Below are 21,457 nucleotides of genomic sequence, written 5' to 3' on the forward strand. Positions count from 1 at the left end.
GTTGGTAAGTGTTATTAATCTTGTAAAGCATGCTGGAATATAGTGCATTTAAAATGTGAGGGCCACAACATAAAATAATGATTAAAACAATTATGACTAATCATGCAAAGCTTTTCTAATGCCAGATTTCAGTTTGTATAAAAAGGCACTCAGCAGGTTAACTGCTGACAGAGTCAAGTGAGAGGCTATTCTTCCTTTGCGCTCAAGTAAATTGTAAGAAATACCATAAAAGAAATATTGCAAGAGGAGCAATTCTGATGTGCTCCTTTGGCTTTGGTGGGGCTCGTGCACTGCCACAGGTGTTGTGCGGTATGTATAAAACACCAGCTTTTGCTGAAACGTTTGAGCTCATTAAAGCTGCCTTGTGCCCCTTGACCTCGCTGCGTGCTGGTTTTTAAAGGAAGGAACACCAAAAGAAAAGGGCGGCCGAAGAAACACGAAAAGGAGAAAATTCCTCTGTAAGAAGTTTCTGCGGTCCTGGATTTGCCATGTGTTGGCCGGCCCTTGGGGAAGGGCTGCACTTCTCATCGCTTGAGCCCCGGGGACGCTGAGAACCATTGGAAGTAGGCTGTAGGGAGAGGAGACGTGTGTGTGTGAGGTTCAGATGGTAACTAGGGCTCTTCTCGTTAAGGAGCCTCAGAATAGGGAGTTATGGAGGCACTGACCATGCAGGTACCTTCCCCTGAAAAGGGAAGGGGAGGAGAGGGGACCTGCTCCCCCCCCCCTCCCCAAACCACATCACAACCTCCTTTCAAAGTGAATAATTAAGCTTGTAAATGCGCTGCGGTCTCTATGCCTGCTTTATTGCCGAGGCGTTGCCAGCAACCAGTTTCTGAGGACCAAAAGTAGTTGTCTGTGTTCTTTGTGGATGACTTCTGAGTACCTGCAGCACAAATGACTGTAAATGTCATCGATGCTTCAAAACGTTGACACGTTTTCCCAGACTCTTGGTCGCTTGAAGCTCTACTCTGAGTCCAGAGCTGGCAGCCTGTGCCCCTTCATTTTCATGTAGTAATCAGCAATGAAAGAGCGTTTCTTTGTGAACGGCCCCTGGGGTTCACCAAAACTAAGATTATTGTTAAAGACGGACGATTATGTAGAATGGAACAATAATAATAATAATAACAACACAGATCTAAACGTCTCTCTATTGTGCCAGGAATGTCAGTGTTATAAAGCTCCTCCAGTGTTTCCTGTGGGATTTTGTGGATGGTGGAAACTATTGCTAGGCTGTGCCATTTAGGAACCCGGTGTTAAGCATGGAGTTTTAGCAGACTGATTAAAATAATAAGTGTCAAAATACGCGTGCTGTCTCTTTAGAATCAAAATAATGGCAAAGGCACATTTTTAGACACCAAGTAAAGAAAGGATTTTTGTTTCTTGGTGAGCTCGACCTTGATTTTTAAATAAGGAGTGCTTTTAAGGGCAAATTACAGCATGCCGCTGTTGTACCCGCTCGGTTATAACCACAGCCAGCAATGTACAGTGCAGGACCTGAGTGTGCTGCAGAAAGCTGTGTTGCTTGCCCAGGAGAGCAGTGTGTCCAGCCGTCCTGGTTTCTTTGGATTTACCCAGGGGTGACCTCTGGCCGGCAGCTTCCCTTGAGCCTGTAATCCAGGGGAAAATTCTGGTTGTCACTTTTGTCACTCATTTTCAGTATTAAAAAACAGGTGAGTTTTATTGTATCTTTGTACATGGAAAAAAAAAAAAAAGAACATTAAGTTTGATCTGGAAACCTTTTGTCTCTGCAAAAGATCTGAACTTTGGATAATACTTTAGGTCTGAAACTAGCGTGCATAAGTTTCCAAATCCTTATCAGTTATTGAAGTACTGCATAAGACTAAAAGCTAGACTTTAAATAGTGTCAGCAAGCATGAGAACTTCTGATTTACATTAACAATGTAACACTTTTACATCTGTACAGAACTGTCTTTGCAGTTTGAGTTTATAACATTAGTTCTGTGATGTGTTTTTTTGTGAGAAAGTTCAGTTCCTGGTTAATACAGTTAATACAAGTTCAGTACATGGTTAACGTGGGAGTTCTGAAAATTATTTTCTTAGCATGTTTCAACTGTGGTGCATGTGATAATGGAAAGAACAAATGAACAGAGGGTAAAAAGAAAAGATTAAGAAAATAGTTGGGATTTAAAGAAACTTTTACAAGAAACAAAATATTCATGCATTTGTGGCCAGGAATAAGATTGTTTTTATCTTCCTAGATGACATTACAGGTATCTTCAACAGGAGTAAAGAAACGGGACTAGGTGTATAAACAGCAGATTTTGCACTGAAGCTAAAACCACCCCATACAAATAGTAACAGAGGAAAAAACAAAACAAAACCCCAAACCTAAAAATTTAGCTAGTTCTCGCCCTGTGGAATGAGTGTGAGTCATAAGGTTTGGCACAGTGCTGCTTTGTAAGATCATTTTCAGAAGCAGTGGAGAGGCCAGGTCATCTATTTTATCTGATGTCACCTCTCAGAAGCAAGGAGCTCTGCTTCAATTTTGTTAGTTTTCAAATAGCTGGATGGTACAAAAGTTGTATTTAATAATGACTTCTCATCAGGAAAACCACTATCCCATATCCTTGGATATTATGGAGACAATAGCTGTTCCCTAAGGGTGCGTGTGCAAGCACTGTCGGGGGGAACGTGCTACAAGCAGAAGTAGCAGCTCCTGACATCCAGCGTGTTGGGGCTGAGCTGAGCTGGAGATTTTGTGTTCAGGGCAGTCCCGCTGGGTGGCTGAGCTCTTGCCTCTCTCTAGTGAGGAAACATGGGGAAAGAAGTTTGTGAGGTAGGTTTTTTCCCTTCAGAATTATCAACTAGTGCTTTGTGATAGAATACTAGATAACTATTATCTCCTTCCTGGGATCCCTCACTAGAGAGATACTGAAATTTTGTGCCTGATTGGGACGTTTGCTTTGATGGAGTATGCCTTTTTGGTGCCCAGGATATAGTGTATGTAAGCTAGTAATCTGTTTTCAAATGGAATGAAGGTAATCACACAGACCCTTAATTTCTCACTGATTATGATAAGATTTTAACTAGCAATTAGAAAGATGACTTTTAGCAGCTGGCTCCTCTCCATTAGTTTCGTCACAGCTCTGTCTGTCGTTCACGCTCGCCCGTTGTTGTATACATACAGCGTGTCGCATGCACCGCGGCTGCTCGTTATGAAGCGCCTGGTGAACCTGGGCCAGAAGCTTCCTCGGGAGCCGAAACCTGTGGCGGCAGGGTCTGGCTTTGGCCTGCTTCACCCTCTACGTTTGCGTATTCTGATGGAAACAAATACCATCACAAGATGCATCCTTGCTGTAATTCTTGGTGTGACGAATGGGTTTTTGACTCACAGGAAACTGTAAGAAAATAGTGTTTATGCTTATTCAGTGCTGCTGTTTTCTCTAAGAGTCTTGTGGTAAAATGAGGAGCAGGTGTGTGAGCAAGAAACAGCTTTGAAACTTTTGATACTCTAGGTGGGAAAAGCAGACTTAAAGTGATTGTATTGGGTTTTTGTGGCAAGGTTTTGGTAGCAGGGGAGTTACAGGGGTGGCTTCTGTGAGAAGCTGCTAGAAGCTTCCCCCGTGTCTGACAGAGCCGATGCCAGCTGGCCCCAAGACGGACCCGCTGCTGGACATGGCCGAGCCCATCAGCGATGGTGGTAGTGCCTCTGGGAGAACAGATTTAAGAAGGGGGGGAAATTGTGGCAGGCACAGAAAGTGCAGCCAGAGAGAGGAGTGAGAAGATGTGAGAGCCCCAGCGCTGCAGACCCCCAGGTCAGCGCAGGAGGGGAGGAGATGCTCCAGGCGCCGGAGCAGAGATTCCCCTGCAGCCCGTGGGGAAGACCACGGTGAGGCAGGCTGTCCCCCTGCAGCCCAGGGAGGTCCACGGGGGAACAGGTGGATGCCCAAAGGAGGCTGTGGCTCCATGGAGAACCCACATTGGAGCAGGCTCCTTTCAGGACCTGTGGCCCCATGGAGAGAGGAGCCCACGCTGGAGCAGGCTCCTGGCAGGACTGGTGACCCCGCGGGGGACCCACGCTGGAGCGGTCTGTGCCTGAAGGACTGCAACCCGGGGAAGGGGCCCACGCTGGAGAATTTTGTGGAGGGCTGTCTCCTGTGGGAGGGACCCCACGGTGGAGCAGGGGAAGACTGTGATGAGTCCTCCTCCCCCTGAGGAGCAAGGAGCAGCAGAGAAAACATGTGATGAACTGACCCTAAGCCCCATTCCCCATCCCCCTGCACTGCTGGCGGGGAGGAGGTAGAGAAAATCAGGAGTAAAGTTAAGCCCAAGGAAGAAGGGAGGGGTGGGGGGAAGGTATTTTTAAGACTTAGTTTTTATTTCTCATTACCCTACTCTGATTTGATTGGTAATAATTAATTTAATTTTCCCCAAGTCGAGTCTGTTTTGCCTATGACAGTAATTAGTGAGTGATCTCTCCCTGTCCTTACCTCGACCCACAAGCCTTTCATTCTATTTTCCCTCCCCTGCCCAGCTGAGGAGGGCAGTGATGGAGCGGCTTTGGTGGGCACCTGGCCTCCAGCCAGGGTCAACCCACCACAGTGATGTTCATTGTAATGATGTTTTGTGCTAGAGTTTTTCCCCTTTGGTCCTGTAAATTTTATATAGGAAAGATCCCAGGAGAGTATCAGTGCCAATACTGGCAAGTTTTTAGAGGCTTTCTTAAACCTCTTATTTTACAGAAATCTATGAAGTTTCTGGCTGGTCTGTCCTTTTCTAGCCTAAGCCTTTCCTAAGAAATCCGGCAATTTTCCACTTGAAAATAGCTATGGGTAAAGTCACACACTACTTTCACATAAGATTAAGGGTTTGACAAGGGTAGTGGGAACAAAGAAATTCCAAATTAAGTCTGCTCCGTATTTAAACCCCCCTCTCCCAGCCCCCTGTTGCACAATAGCAAGCTTTCCTAATGCAAGTAGGTTGTTGATATACTTCCAAAAAGAATTCCAGTTAGCTGAGAGATGGGATTAAATGGATTAAATAGCCTCCTCATTTTTCAGTGAAAAAAAAAAAAAAAAAGGAGTTCAGTCGAAGGCATGTACAAATGCGAACTTTAATGATTTTGGACTAGATTGGCCTTCCAAACAACCTCAGATTGCCTTGCAAATTAGCGTGCCCATTCTTGGCGAGGCCCCGCGTGTTGGTGGTGGGTGTGTGTGCATGCTGACACACGTGTGCAGGGTGGTGGGCGCATGGAGTTTGCGCTGTAGCTGCAGCGGTCATGGGCCGGGAGGTAGGCTATCAGTTGGGTAGAAAAAACTGCAAAGAATATAAAACAGCGTAGAGTGCTCAGTGGCCAGTCTGTCTCCATTTAGTGGAAAACTGGTGTGCCCTACTCAGCCAGACCCGAGCCCTGGGAGAGCCCAAGAATTTCCAGCCCACCAGCCTGCTCTTACGGTGGCGGTTTTGGTGGCCTCTTCCATTTTGCTGCCGTGTTGTGTGATTACTAGGTGTTACCTTTTCTTCCTCAGCACAGATACTTGACATGGTATGAAAACCGACTTTCTCCTCCTTTTAGGTCTTCTCGTGGACTTCTTTTCCTAAGAATTTATAAGGCATCAGCTTTGTACAAAGTACATACAGATTCTCCCTAACTTACTCTTCCTCATAACAAAAGTTGATTTCTCCTCAACCCTGCATATCACGTCTTGCTTTCATTTTTCTGATCCCTGAAGACAGGAAATAGCAATATGAAGCTCCACGCCAAGGTCTGTCAGCAGCTGATAACTTCATGTGCAGCAGATAATTACCGGAGTCATGACTTGTATGTGGACAGCCTGACTCCGTAGCAAAGCTATCTTCATCTTGGTTGTTTCACGGCGTCCTTTGTAATTCTTTGTCCTGTGAAACTTATTGGCCACTTGTTCAAGCAGCAGCAGTAGTGGTTTTTTCATTTGTTACTAATTTTTCACCTAAAGACCCATTCTGTTGTTGGAAAGATGCAGATACTACCATATACTTAGGGGTAGTATTGATAATGAAAACAAAAATAAAAAAGATGGTGGGAGTGGTTGGGGGGGCAAGATTAATGGTAGCAGATGAAAATTGTCAGGAATCCCTAAAACCTTTTTTGGGTTCTTTCTAAGGACCACTAATTTGCCTTAACCTATTACTGTTATGAAGAGTCACATCCAAGAGACTGAAGGCTAATGCATCCCAGATCTTATGCATCCAGTCTAACTGGTCTTAAGTATAAGCAGTGGAATAATTTTGTATTGTGTGCATGTTTTCCCTGTAAAAGCAGACTTCTTGCTGTCTTTGATTTCTATATTAATTTGGAAAGCATGTGCCAAGAGTAAAATTTGTTTCACATTTGTTTCAAATTCAAATCAAATCCCTTCACCCCCAACCAAAGAATTTGCAAGGAAAAAAAAAGGGGGGGGGGGGGATTGGTGACCTTATCATGACTGGATCTCATCCTGATGAAAGGCCAAATCTTTTTAGCATTGAAAGGAAGTAAAAGCAAAAATTAAGAACTTTCTCTGATTACCGCTGGGATAGCAGTGTTCTCCTCTTTCCTCTACCTGCAAGGAAATGCTTCAAAGCAGCCATTTATTCAGGCAGTGTAATTCTTATCTCTTTTCATGATCTGGCTTACATCTTTTATTTTACCTTAACACTTGGGCCTGTGTCCCTCCCACCTGATTTTATTCACCTGAGACGTGCGTCTCTGGAGGGTGGTGAATGATTGCTTCCTGGAGAGAAGGAGCGGAGAGAGATCGGCATACCCCAGCGGCAACGCAGCCTGCTTAAGATACGAGTTATCTCCTTGCCGTACCCTCTTGCTCACTTTTTCTCCGTCTTTATTGACCATGTAGGGTGACTTTGCTTCTAGCTTGGTGTTACAGATTAGATAAGGAATATTAAGTACCTAAAATTAGTACCTCGGGGATTTGTAACTCTAAGTCAACCAACTAGAGCAAAGGAAAAAAGAGGAGACAGTGTAAAAATGAAAGTTAGCTGCTTAGCTATAGAGGTACTTAAGAGCTCGCCAAATATTCTTGTCTTTGAAAATCTGCCCTCAAGGAAAATGATGCTGCACTGTGCACAACCTGTGCAAAAGTTAGCAAGCATTTGGAATGTGTTTGGCAGATTAATAACGTCGTAATTTTCCTCACCCTGTGGGTTTTTTCCCTTTTCCCCCATAAAGCGGTGTACTAGGGGCTCGTCAGGTTGTGCGTTAGATAATTGAGTTGTTATGCCAACAGGCTGTGCTGAAAGGTGTTACATCAGTGATTTCTTTTTCATCCCACTGTGCTTTGATCTCCTGCTATAAAGCAGAAGATCTAACAGTGGAAACTTTTGAAGATGATAGATGAATTTTGCTAATCCACTTTTCATAATCTATACGAAAAATGTCTGTCCTTATCAGTCAGAAAAGATTTAATAGCTGTTGTCTCTAGAAAGTCTCATATTATCAGGATTGCAAACTATGGAATTACTGTTATGAAATATTTTACTAGTATGTTTTGAAATGTTGTTGTAAATGCTTTAGAATAAATGAATAAAGATGCTTCTTTGTTAACCATGCTTTGTTTGTTGTATTTTCTCACTAAAATGCAAAACTAATTTGCAAGAGAGCACTGTGCAATGGTGAATATTTGGTGTCCTTATTGGTGTTAATTGCCCTGCTTTAATTTCATGTTATTGGAATTCACTGAAACAGTCAACTTAATCCAAATATACTAATTCCAAACATTATATGGTGCTGAAACAAATGGTAAAAGTCTTGTCTCACAAGATGTAAAGCATTGTAGCTGATGGAACCCTTGCGACAGTAAGCAGTGTATAAAATACTGTTTGCAGATGTTGGGGCAATAAAATGTGGCATCTTCTAGGAAGGAGCAAGTGCCTGTGCTTGTCCCTGGCTGAAATTTACACTTATGTCATCCAGATGAACTCAGTAAAGTTACTGCAGTTGCCCAGGACTTCATCCAGCACAACCTTGCCCAATACATCTTTAGTTAGTTGAGCTCCCCATGTCTCTGAAAAACCCTGGTTATAGAAAATTGCCAGCAATGCTTAGGATTATAAAAAGTATTCACCTGGTCTGATTATATTTTATCTCTTTTCTTTACAATAGCTTTGGGCCAGATAATGCTCTACGTCGATGGAATGAATGGAGTAATAAATCATAATGAAACCATCCAATGGCTCTACACACTTATTGGGTCAAAGGTAAGACACTCTCCAAAATTCTTATTTTATATGGTTTTGGTATTCTTTAAATACATTTTATTTGTATTACATATGCATTTAGGGTATAAACAGGCTGCATGTTAGGTTCTAAATGAGTACATAACACTGCATGGAAACCAGGGCACACTGAGCTGTTTTTTTTTTTTTTCCTACTGTTTTTATACTCTTTTGTGCTGTTGGCACACACTCTGCTCTTAAAAGCAAAGATACCAAAGATGCCCTCGTTACTGTCTGTGCTGCCATTGCAGTTGACCATGGAGAAGATTTTTTAGTCTTGCAGTTGCAGTCCCCAAGACATTCTTTGGAACCACTTTTTGGGGTGTTTTTTTTCCCCCCTTTCCATTCTGTGAATGCAAATCCTTTTCTACAGTTTCACCGTACTACACTGCTCAACTTTGCAGAGCACTGGGGGAAGACAATTCTGAGTGACTTCCTTCTTAGAACAGAACAGAATATTTCAGTTGGAAGGGACCTAGAAACGATCATGTAGTCCAGCTGCCTGACCACTTCAGGCCTGACCAAGTTAAAGCATGTTCTTAAGGGCATTGTCCAAATGCCTCTTAGACACTGACAGGCTTGGGGGCATCGACCCCCTTTCTAGGAAGCCTGTTCCAGTGTTTGACCAACCTCTCTGTAAAGAAATGCTTCCTAATGTCACGTCTTCTTGTGCCTGAAGAGCCCTAGAAGACAAAGTCTGGTACCTGCCTGCTGGGTATTCTTTGTTGGTCCCTGCCTACAAGGAGGCAAAAGCTGAAGGCCAGAATATATGCCGCTTGGGTTGGTCTTCTCCAGTGAAGTAGCGATTTATATAGTGCACAACCCGCTTTTAAGGCCATCTTTGTTGGAAGTTGAAAAGGAAACAGAACACAGATTCTTCTGGCATGCCGTCCTGAAGGGCTGTAGAGTAGGTAGTAAACCCACAAATACACCTTTTTCCACTCTGTTGGCTCTCCAACTTTAGGAAGTTTATTAAGGCCTGCAGGGACTGCTGCTGCTCTTGCCATGTAGACCTGCTTGGGATAGGTTCATGTGATGCAAGAGCCGGAACAGCGTATGTTAGCTATTGTTAGCAACTCAAAAGTGCTGTAATTGGTGGAGCTCAGTCCCTAGTTAGAATTACTAAGGAATTTACAGGAACTTCTCCTCAAGTGGCTGAGTCGCAGAAAGTTGCTGTTGATACATAGAGATGCTGCTGCTCTCCCCCTTTCCCCTGATATCTTTCATAACACCAGCAGAAAAAGAGCTCGGTGTCCCAGGGGCCTTTTTTAACCACTACAGAATTTTTTTCTAAAATGTGCAAACTTTACTGCTGCAGCAGATTATCAAGTCAAAGAACAGATGCTGCAGTATTGAAAGAACTGATTTATCTTGGGTTGGTGTACCTATATTGGTAGATACGTAAAAGTAAGATAATTATGGTTATGAAATCTCGGGCTTGCAGGGAGTGCTTTATAATTGGAAGAAGATGAGGAGAAACTTTTCCCCCATTTAAAATGTTCGACTGTTGTCTGAGCTTTACACTGGGCAGTTTGCCCTCTTGAAACAGAGAATGTTAGCCACGGTTGGAAAAGTGGTGCAAGACGAGAGAGAAATGATTTGCTTGGTGTAGATCCTGATTTTCAATGAAACAGCTAAAAGAGACAAGCAAAAAAAGGAAAAAAAATATTGCCGTGTCCACAATTATTTTAATTCTCTAATGCAACTAATGAGAGTGGGATGGGGGAGAAACACGACTGTATTGCTACCTTGCAGATTAAATCCTGTCTAGATTTTCTGGACAAGAGTATTTCAGCTCTCAGGTCTGTAAGCTCCTTTCTCCCTCCCCCATTGCCAGCCCAAATGATTATCTCCATGTCCTGGCTCGGTGCCTGCAGCTGAGGAATGCAGGCAATGTGCTTTGAATAGTTTGGTTTCAGGTAGCATCAAAGTTGCTTTTTCATTATTCTTTGACTGTCTTGGAAGAGATCTAAGTCCCTGTCTGTGTGCCAGAAGTTAACTGAAGGTATGGCAGGCTTACTGTCACAGTGTGGTGGAACAGCTGCTTTATGCACTTAAAGGTGGATTTGACATTCTGTGAAAAATGAACCCCTGGAATTTGCAATGCACCTACGGTCTAATTTGCAGCCCTGCTATGGTGGTGCCTTCTCTGCAGCAAAGGCGGCGAAAAAGACATTAACACTGCTGAACAAAAAAGGAATAGTGAAATTGCCAATTAAGTCTTGGGACAAATCCCTCTAATAGGATGCAGGAGGGATACAGTCGTTCAGCTGCCACAGCTGCGACGCATGGTTTCTCACCCTCTCAAAAGCTCTGACAGGGTTTAATATACTCAGCAGTGGAGGTTGTTGAATCTTTTCCACTGATTTTTTTTCTTTTTTTTGGTCAAATTCTAGAATGGTTTTGACCCTTCCCTGTTACTTGTGTAGGGCTGCTCACCTGGAGTAGTGTATTACTCTGTGTGTTTGTCTACCGCAGCACTCGCCTTCAGCAGCGGACCTTAGGGTCTGGCACACTCAGCACTGCATCACCTGTAATTTTGGTACCCAGCTCCAAGATCACTTTATGCACCTAGCAGTACTTCTGTACTGGGATAAGGGAATGGGGTGGGAAATAAAATTTGAAATCAGTGAGAAAGAAGGACTGTAAGCAATTTACTGAAAGCCTGTCTAGGTTGTTGCCATTATATTCCTTACTGTTGCTAGTTGTGCTGCAGTTTTACCCCTCTGAGCATCAAGAGATGCTTCTATAGATGGATTATCAGAAGTTGCTGGTAGCTTTAGCACTGTTGTCTAAATTTGCTCTGAATAAAGTTACTGGGGAGGTGGTTAAAATTCTAACAGTGTGACTGCACTGGTGCTGCTGCCCTTATGCTGGGTACGATGCACCAGTGGTGTCAGCATGAGGAACTGAAAAGCAGGAAGAAAGTTAATCTTAGATGACTTGTTTGTTAGTGGACAGAAAGACCCTACCTTCTGTTTCAGATCGGCACTAGATTGGAAATTTGAAGTTAGCAGTACCCTTCTTCTGCCATGTTATTTAAAGAGAAGAGCATTATCAGCACATCCCAGACTCTTAGGGCCACTGCCGGTCATTTGCAAGACACATCCCACCATGTGTGACCACACCAGTGTGTGCCACTGGCCTTCCACAAGCTGGCTGTAGGCTGCTTTCCAGTCATCAATGGCTGATATATCCTTGGCATAAAACATTTACAGCATAATCCCAATTTAAGTGTACATTACTACTATTTCATCATTAGTTATATAGGCAGCAATTCATCAGTCCTTCCCTGTTTAACAAAGCATTCAAGTATGTACTTAATTATGGGTGTTTGGTTACATGCTTCCAGAGAACTTGAATACATAACTGAGGTCAGCGGCGTACTGCTGTAGGAGTGCAGAAGAGAGCTATAGGAGGGCCAAGGCTCTCACCATCTTATATAAGCTAGAAGTTATGCAAATAGGAAATATGCGTGTCAACGAAGTTTTCTTTTAGCATTTGTTGGTAGCATGGAAAATTCATGCAAGATAGTTTGCTTTTAAAAAGACAAAACTAGGAGTCAATGAATGTTAGTTAACAGTGCTTTCAGAATTGCTTCAGTTTTACTTTTTTTTTTTTTTTTTTTTAAAGTGAGTAAACTAACCTCTCAGGGATGTTGCCTTAACTGACCATGTGGCATAACACGTGTTTCAACCTCACAGCAGCTGGGAAATGATATTTCACCACTTTCTCGGTGTTTCCGCCAGCTATACGTTGTGGCTGCTGAAGTTGGACTTAAGTTTTTGCATTATATTGCAAGTTCTATTTAGCCTGGTTGTAAAGGGACCCGAGGCATTTGTTCATGCTGGCAGCTGGCACCCCAGAGCCCTGTGGAGCTCGATGGTGGATCACCTGCAGGTAGTGTCTCGGTTTGATGGTGATGGCAAGGGCTCTTGGAAAATGTCTCTTACCCAAAACAAGGGACACTGGGTTAAAGATACATATGCACTGAGCCAGATTAAGTCCTTATCATTATTTTTCATCTGTTAGCATGTATGAGGTTATATATATATATATATTATCTTTCATATGCGTTGGTATTCCCTCTGACCTGGTAATAGAAAGTGTACAATACTGTGTCAGCGCCTTACCCTCTCCAGGACTAGCTACTGAGTGTTTACAAAAAGTACATTTCTGCACCAAACATCTTGGAAAAACCCCAGGTGTTTATATTGTCCACTAGAGAAGCAAACGTTCCTTTGCATCAGAAACCCACAGGCTTTTGCCACTCCACCTCGATCTTCGAGGGCACCTCTAAGGCATTAAGTGGTCCAAAACCTGAGTCTGGTTTCACCTTTTCTTTCCCCCCATTTCTGACTGCTACTGATAATGAGTATTTTTTCCCATTTGATGATCCAGGCTGTTCTGATTTGCCCCAGGGGAGCTAAAGCCCCTTTTTGGCATTGTTTTCAGTGGAAAGTAATCCATTTTCAAAGTGGTGCTGGGTAACCTCAGAAGACAGGATGGAATGCTGGGCCCAGGCTGATACAAGGAGGTTGATTAAAGATTCCTATCTCACATCTTGTTTTAATTTTTTTTTTTCTGCTTTGTTTCTGTCTGGGTCCTAGATTGCAAGGTTAAATACGAACTATAACTAGAAAGTTGTTCCCTGTGCCTTGTGTGAATCTTTTGCTTCCCTTGGTATTGAAGTAATGGCTTTTTGAATGTTTTAAAATGTAAGTCAATCCAAAAGAATTAAAAAAAAAACTATGTCAAAGCAAAAGGGAAAAAACAGCATTCAAACAGCACATAGTTGTAGTGGGTGAGTTTGTTCATTTCAAAAGGAAAGTAGTGTAGTAGGGCTGCTTTTCCTGCATGGTGGCAGTGACATGTTAAAACAAGCACATGGTTAGTAAGTCATTTCATGAGAATTTTGAGAGAAATAGTCACAAAAAGCACTAAAATTGCTTTTACAGGTGAATTATTTAAGGTATATAGAAGTAAATACTCAGTTTAAGCACTTGGTTAAATCGGTCTCTGTTTCAGAAGTCATTTATGCATGTGCTCAGCTGAAGTCATAAGCAGAGCAAAGAATACCGTATAACTTGCATTTGTGCTTTTCTTTTCCTCGGGAAATTTCTTGCCAAATCTTATGCAAATGGATGTTAAAGTGGGTCTACATATATATATACCAAAAACTGGTTTGTCGTCATGGAGGAAGTTACATATGTAAGGGGCTTAACAGGTATGAACAGTACTGAAATAGTAGCATCAGTAGTACTAAAGCACAAAGCACGGTGAGCTAAATCACCACCAAAACTGGATGGTATACTGTCCTGTTAAGGGTCTTGCAAATAAAATGTTTGCATCTCATTAATTTTTCTGGCCATATATTTTGAAAATCATTGTGCATATGGATGACTTATTCTGAGTTAACATTGCCTGGATGATGAGAGTGAATATACGTAGGAATATGCCTGATCTTTGCGAGCAGGAGGTTGTCCTGAAGAACTGTCCTGCGCTTTATTCTTAACAAGTTTGGAAGGTGATCTAGAAACGGTGGCCAGCTAAAAGAATGAAGCATCCAGGAAAAACTACACAGCTTGGGGACCTACTGTGATTAATTTCACGTGTTGTCTTCTTCCCAGCCGGCTGCCTTGATGGTTAACGAGCTCTCTTGCAGCCTCTGACAAATGAGACCCCACACAGAGCTAACCACAAGCTACGTAGAGCGCGTTGTCTCTCTCACCTCCAGCCACGACTCTGATAAGCCTGTGGTTTTGTTCTGTTTCCAGGTCTAGTCCAGGTAGAAATGTCAGTTAGGTGTCAGTCTTACAAGCTCCTTTGCTTACTGGAAGGGTTCCGAGCAAAGCTGAGATCTCCCCTCGAGCCCTAAAATCAGCACGGTCTCTCCTGTGGGGCTGCCCCATGCGCTCGAGACCTTGAGCTGCGGTGAACAGGTACAACTGCTCTGAGTTCAGTGAAACTCCGAAGATTCATGTCAGCTTAGCAGCTGGCTTTTAAATTTAATCCGCTATGCATTTGGCCATTGAACTATCGTTAGGAAAATTGTCGTGTGAGGGAGAAACAAAATCCTGGATTTATAGGAATTTTCCTACTTCCTGCCTCTCAAGGGCTTGAGCCAACGCTCGCCCAGGTCGGCAGAGAGCTTCCCTCCTCTTTCACTCAGAAACTCTAACGGCACTGTTGCATGAATGGAGTTTATTTTGAATTGTATTTAATTAGTGCTTTGAAGATAAGGATCAGGATGTTGCAGTAAACTTGGAATAGGATACGCCAGCCAGTGCAGACTGTGTTATGCGCTCGCTTTGGTTTGTCCAACTCAGCAGACAGACTGCCACGAGTGCTGCTCTTCTTTACTAACCGTATTTGTAGGTGGGTTTAAAAGTCATTCCATCAAACATGCGAGTTTGCAGTAGTCCAGTTGTGCAGTGATAACTATTCCTGTAGCTCCGTCTCTTGCATTCGCTTCTGAGTATTTTGAAGGGCTAAATACCCATTTTTCTGTGTTCAAAATGAACTCTTGTAGATTAAGGCGATACTAGAAAACACAAAGTTCCCCCACATCATATCAGAGATCTGATTTCAACTCATTTGAAGTGGAGAATGAGAAAATGTAATGATTAACTGCCAACAATGTGGCAAATGTTCAGGCCCAACTTTTCACTCAGTCTCATCTGTTGAAATCTGTATGAGAGTATGTCCTGTTAGCGATGAGTGAAATATGTCCAAATATTTCCAGAAAATACCATGTATCTATGCAGATGTACAAATTTCTTGTTGCGAAGGACAGGCATGAAGAAAGAAAAAAGCAAGTGTGATACTAGAATTAGATGGGGGGGGAACTGAAAAGCAACCTAAAAGTCAGTGCTAGCTTTTAGAATTACCTTGGTCTCTCTCACTACAGTAGTTCAGTGTCACAGATCTGTTACCGTTCACATTTGTGAGCAAATTACTGTGCCTCAGGCCCTAGCTATTAGTATTTTCTATTAGCTGCTAGTGTTTTCTAACAGGCATTATGTCCAGCATTCCTGTGAAAGGAGAAGGGTGCAGCTGGAAAGTTTGTCTGTATTGAGGGATGAGACTAAAGAAAATGGAGCCTACTTTTTCCAGCATGCTTGAAGCTGCTGGTGTGAGAGGTCTTTGACTATAAAATCAATTGCCTGGACAAGAAAAAGAGAAAATTTTCAACCATAAGTTGTCAGGTGGAAAAGAGTGAAGAAATACGAAAGAGTTGCTCCAAGGATAAAAAGCAGCTGGTTATAATCCAAGCTTATAGTACACACCTGAGATTTTTATGCATATCTAAACACAGAAATCAACTTGGCCAATATAAACCACATTGTAGTCATTATGCCAAACCTTTTGGGATAGCTAAGTTATCGTTTTGCAGGGCAGAAATATGACTAGTTCTAAGTCAGGAGTTTAGTAAGCTGCATTTTAAGGAGTGTTTTAAAATTAAAATAAGCAGTTATGTCTGAACCTTTTCTGGAAGCACTGTTTCATGAACTCGGGTGCATAAGGCTTCAGTTTGCAGGGTTGCCTGTTTTCTGGTCTCTGTTGCTCTTAGGTGATGCAGGGATGTATCTTTTCTGGCAGGGGCTGTGGTGCTTGGTAGAGGGAATGTGGGCTATTAGAAAGTTTTGATGAAGAGCAGGGAAAGCTTTTCTGGTGCATAGTCAGTTACTGAAAGGCCACCAAACTCAAATTGGTGACCTTTAGCGAAGGTCAAGTGATGTAGTTTTTTAATCTATTTAATAGTTAAAATAGGTGTATACAAAAAGTCCAGGTAATGCTTCACAGTAAAGTACTTCCTCTGAATTCCCTCGTGGGTTTTTTATCATAATCATTTCCCTTTGGTCTGCTCCACTCGGTCATATTGAAGTCCAATTATATGATGTTTTTAGCACTGCCGCAGAACTAGGATGCAGACTGCACAGGTAAGCGCCTCTTCATGCAGGCACCCATGTGTGGCCTTAAGTTTAGGCATCCTGGTGGGAAGCCATTTGGCAATCCTTCCTTGCTCCCCTGAGCCCTCTTCTCCAAGGCGGATATTTTGTGCTGCCAAACTTGACAGCTTCTGGCATTGGAAGAAGATTTTGGAAGTCATTTTCAGTCTGATACGACCGCGTGCGTTATCAGGTATGGCTGTATGTTAAACTAGCTGTTGTGCCAGTATATTGGATGACTGATTCTGGTTTATGTATTTGCACTCATCAGTAAATGGGTATCAAAAATCAAAGTCATAGGCTCATGTCAGTAGCAGGTATCGTTTGTACTCTGTCCTTGTATCCCCGTTTCAGCAAGCCACTGGGCAAGTCCCTCCAGGTGCCATCAGCAGTAGTTTGATGCAAGGAGGCCTTGAATCATGGGGAGTGGGGCCCATGTGTGTGCCATGTGTGGTATATGAAATAAATCAGTACAAAAAATAAGAAAATGCACCATAGTGAATGGGTATGTTTCCAGAAAGTGCAAGTACCAGTACCTCACCTGTACTTACTGCCAAACTGTTATATCGTTCCTCTTCCCTCTGCACGATGAGACCAGTATAAGAAACAAACCTGGTGTCCAATTCTCCTGAGTCTTAATTAAGTGTCCTGAGTTTTAGACAGAGCTTTTGGTTGTTCTGCCAGTAGAAAGCACAGGGGGAAGGGGCTGCGCTGAGGTGACTCCTGCAATTCTGTAGGAAGAAAGGAGGTGGTCAACCTTTTGCATTCTTCAGTGTGTATTAATGTTCTGGGGTTTTATGACTGTTGAAGGGCATTATGGTTAATTTTTACTTATTCCCACAGATCTGAAGAATGTAGGTAGTCTTTCCTTATCTTAACAGAGCGTTGGGCTTAACTTACATATTTATCACAATACCCTACGATATTCATTCTGTGACAAGCATAGTTTAATTAATTTATAGGATACGGGTAGGATGCTTTTGTTAATCACTTCATTTTTCTCATTGTTTATAGTAAACTTTTGGAGACTCAGACTTTGTTACCAAGTTGCTGCTTCCTCTTACCTCTATTTTGATGTTTATTGAGTTGTTATTAAAGATTTTTGAGAAGAACTGCACTGTTGAAGTAGATCCTTTTTACAGGATTTTGCAGAAATGCAAGTACAATTTGTGAGGCAACAGCAGCAGAAATTCCACACAAAGTCTGTACAAATTTTTGGCTGTGCAAAGATCTCATACTCCTCTAAAAGTATGGATTGAATCCGCTGTGTACTCTCTGTCTGCTGATGTGAGGCATATAGGATCCATCTTTTTCTGCAGAGCTGTGCTGCTTAATCTTCTCTCGCAATGTTTTTTCTGAATGTCCTATCTTTTGGGAAACTCCTTGAGACAGAAACTGAATTAGTCAATACTGCATTGCCTTTATTTTGCTTCTTAAATGTGTCTTAATTTTCTTCCTAAATTAGTCTCTGTCCTGGTTGCCATATATATAGTGCAGTAGTGGAATTCTGCCTGCAGGAAGGAAGGTGGTATCCAGCATTTTTCGCAGCGTCATGTAAACCAGACCCGAGACAGTTCAGCCAACACAGCAGTTAATATACCAGTGTTTTGCTTGTAGCTTAGCCTGGAAGAATGGCCCAGCTAGAGAGGCAGTCCATACATTGGGAGACCCAGGCTGAATCCAGCTTCCAAGCACATTCTTGAACCAGTTTCAAAATCCCTTTGTGCCCTGGTCCCTCATCTGGAAAATTGGTATTTGGATTTTAGAGCCCTGGGGGAAGAACATGAGGGAGTGGAAGGACAGATTATATGTGTTGAACACAGATACGTAGGTGAAAGTTGAACCTAATACTAATTGTTACCATATCTGTCCTTCTGGCATCACTCAAAAATGCTTGTCATTCCTTTATTTAGATACAGTTGTTCTTTAAAGCAACAGCTACTAGCTGAAGGTACTTGGATAACAGTAAAAAATACGCTGTATCAAAAATGGACACTGCCAAAACACGTATGATGGCTTTACATTCAGCATGTATTGCACCCCACGGCATGTCTGAGTTGCAACCAGCTCAGGTCCCTCGCCAGGTTTTTGCCCGAGGACTCATCGTGGTTACCTCATAGATTTTATGTTGGTCTCCTCAGTTATAGGATTAGTCCTTAGGAAGGAAAATGTGTGGACTTCAATTACTTTTCATAAGATGAAGATCAAAAGAAAGGTTCTCTGATATGTTGTCTGTCTTTTTTTTTTTTTTTTTTTTTTTCTCCACAGTCCTCTAGTAGTACTTTATACCATGTAAAGTCTTTTCAGAATAATTTCCAGCATGCCAGCAGGTTCTCTAGCTGGCTCCCATGATACGCTGAAATGAGTCTCATCTGGACGTGCTGTGTACTCTCTTTCCATATTCTGATCCTCTTTGATCACAGCAATCGAACAAGGAGTTCAGATGCTTCCTGGTTTGCCCCCCTCTATATCTCTCTACTGTTTTCCTTTTTGAAACCACATTAATGAAAAACAAGGCTGTGGTGTTCAATATAAAAAATACAGTTAATACCTCAACCAGCATGGAATTTTTATAGATTGCTCCCTTTTATTTTTTAATTTCCTCCTCTTATTAAAAGACACAGAACTGTAGCAAATGTATGCTTTGTCTTTTTCTTTTCCAGCAGCGTGTAGCTACTTCCTTCTTTAGTTTAGTAATAAAATTAAAGCATCCCCTCAGAAGCCATTTTTTTCTCCGCTGCACTTTAAATTTCACTGTGGTTGTCTAAGCATATTACTGTTATGATTTTGGAGGGAAATGCAACACTTTGCTAATTCACAGTTTGAATGCTTCCCCACTCGAGCTTTGCATATGACAGCCTTTCTTGCAGAATGTAAATGGAAAGAGTAAAATGGGATAAGAGACCCCTGCAGGTATTACTGTATGGAATTGCCTCAAAAATGTTAATCCTATGTGGGTTGAGTTTCTGTTCACCCCGTTTTCCTTTAAATAGAGAGAACAGAATTCTACTTCTTCGTATTTTTTTCTGCTTGTGTCACTACCACTCTGTGGTTTGCAGTACTCTGTGCCCAGGTAGCTGCTTCTTTTTTTCTTGCTTACTGCAGTCTAGCTTCCCGATATACGTGCTTTCATATTTGGTGTCCATTGGGCCACTCTCCCACGCACAGGGGAACTGTGGAACCCCCTGTAGTAAGGATTCTGCGTGGCCGTAAGGGGAAAGACGTGATGGACCACCTGAAGATAGGTTTGCTTCCAGATCCGCACCGCTTGGTGATTTGCTCAGGTGGACATCTGTACTAGCTGTGGATCGGATAGTGAGTTGTGTGCCAAACTTGCTTGGAATCGTGAGATACTTCAGCTTTTGTCGCTGGCCTGCACGATGTCCCTTCTCGTTTCCTTGTCATCCCCTTCTGATGCTGGGGACGCAATGTGAATGTCCGAGTTTGGTTTCTGACAGTGGGAGACCTACATTCAGAGCAGAGCATCAGACGGAAAATGTCACTTCACTAAGTAGAAATTGAAGCATATGTCAAAGAGGATAGCCTTGCTGTTTACTAGGGTGGGTTCTGTATAGGAACAGCAAGTGCTCAGAGGGTGTCCCAAGGCGTTGGGCCGTGGGACAGGATCTGAAAACTGAGCGCAAGATTTTCCTGATGTCATCACCTGATAGAGTAATACTGCCATTACTCATCTAGGGGGTTGTTTTGTTTTTCTTTGCTTTTGCTCAGAAGGGTGGGTTAGGATTATTCGTCATCTTTGGCTAAACAGACACAAAGTTATGTGGAACAGATGGACATCACCAGACTGCCTTTACCTACAGGTCATTAGCACATATTTTGATGGGTCTGAATAGTTCAGTCGCAGTCTGCACCAGTTACGATACTATGGATGTTTAAGCACAATAGCATCCTGCCATTTCAGTTATTCTTTAGTTCCAGAACAAGAATGAAGCCTGAAAAAGCATCCTTCCTATTTCCTCCCTTTCAGAGGGTTGCCTTCTAAAGTTTTTTCAGTAGATTGCCTTTCCTAATGGAACTCAGTTGTAGTTTGAGAGGAAAGAGGGAGATATTTCACTTGTCGGAGCTTCAGGAGGTTTTAGACTTACCTTTGAAACCATGCTATTAATTTGTGTGTCTGATTTAATTTTAAATCCTGCTTTGTCAGTAAAATAGTTTGCTTAAATGTCCTGTATCTTTAGAACTAAAGGAAAAAGCAGATCTGGAAATTTTTTAGAGTAGATATTAATACCTCCTGCCTCCATCTGAGGTTCCTGCTTTCCTGCCTGGGTATGGATGCATGCAGATGAGCTGACACACACGCGTTTTCTCTGACTGCTCTGGAGAAGCATCATCATCGGTGGCGGCCACCCCATGCCTGCAGCAAGTAAAGAACAAGAGAGGACACCAGACAGGACACATCTTGTATGACCAAGATGCAGAAAACACTGCAGCTGTTCTCAGGTAGAAGGAAAAAAAAAATGTGAGAGGAGCAAAAAAGCAAGCTGCCTTTTCTGCCATAGAAAAGCCATCCCACAGCACCATCTAGCAGACACAGATGGATATGAAGAAACAGACTGAGGACAAGGCTGGAGCAAAATGCTACTGGGAGAAAATGATGTTGAGCAGGACTGCGTGCTTTAAAAGAGCTGTTCCTCCTAATACCTTGCACAGCTCATTGATAGGAGTGGAGTTGTGCTGTCCTTCCCTCGGGCAGCTGTTACCCTTTAGTATTGGGTATTTGTAGCCTGATGCAGCTAATTAAACTCTCTGCATATCTGATGAAATACATCTTCAGTTTTGGGGGAGGAGGTTTGTACTCTGGAGTTGTGCTCTTTGGGCCCATGTATTTGTTAACACACCTAGCTTAATCGGAGTGATGGCATTAATTGCCTTGTAATTTAGTCCGAGGTGCCGTGGGGAAATTGCCCAGCAGCCTGCTGAGGAGTTCTGCCAGAGCAGGAATTTTGAAGAGCCCGGCGAGCACAGCCTGGTCCCACCCCTGCGGCTGGGGGAGACGTGTTAGAAAATAGTTAAGCTGCAGCTGCTGGCTGCTTCCATTTTTAAAAGTAGTTGTTTGACATGTTTGCTTTTCTAGGGGGACCAGAATACGAGCTTGCTTTTAGGCTGCGAGTGTCAAGTATTTATTTGTGAAGCCGTAGCAGTCTATTGCCTTTACTTTGTTACTTGATTAATCTTGTTTGTCTCCGTGCCTTAAATTGTCTTTTAGCCTTCACCCTGCCATCCTAAATAGGTGGATATGAAAGGCTCTGGCAATACCCATTTGTGGG

The 21,457-nt window shown here is 42.7% G+C and overlaps 1 protein-coding gene across 6 annotated transcripts in view; it reads left to right on the forward strand.

Moving 5' to 3' along the window:
- The window catches only part of FHOD3 (formin homology 2 domain containing 3), a 388,990-nt gene that overhangs the window by 217,056 nt on the left and 150,477 nt on the right, over positions 1-21,457 (forward strand). For all 6 annotated transcript variants that reach the window (XM_075022703.1, XM_075022701.1, XM_075022699.1 and 3 more), the window contains exon 6: positions 8,105-8,199. In XM_075022703.1, coding sequence (XP_074878804.1) covers positions 8,105-8,199 — 95 coding nt within the window. The remainder of the gene's footprint in view (positions 1-8,104; positions 8,200-21,457) is intronic.

Source organism: Buteo buteo, chromosome 3 (assembly GCF_964188355.1).
Source record: "Buteo buteo chromosome 3, bButBut1.hap1.1, whole genome shotgun sequence".
Classification (NCBI taxonomy): domain Eukaryota; kingdom Metazoa; phylum Chordata; class Aves; order Accipitriformes; family Accipitridae; genus Buteo; species Buteo buteo.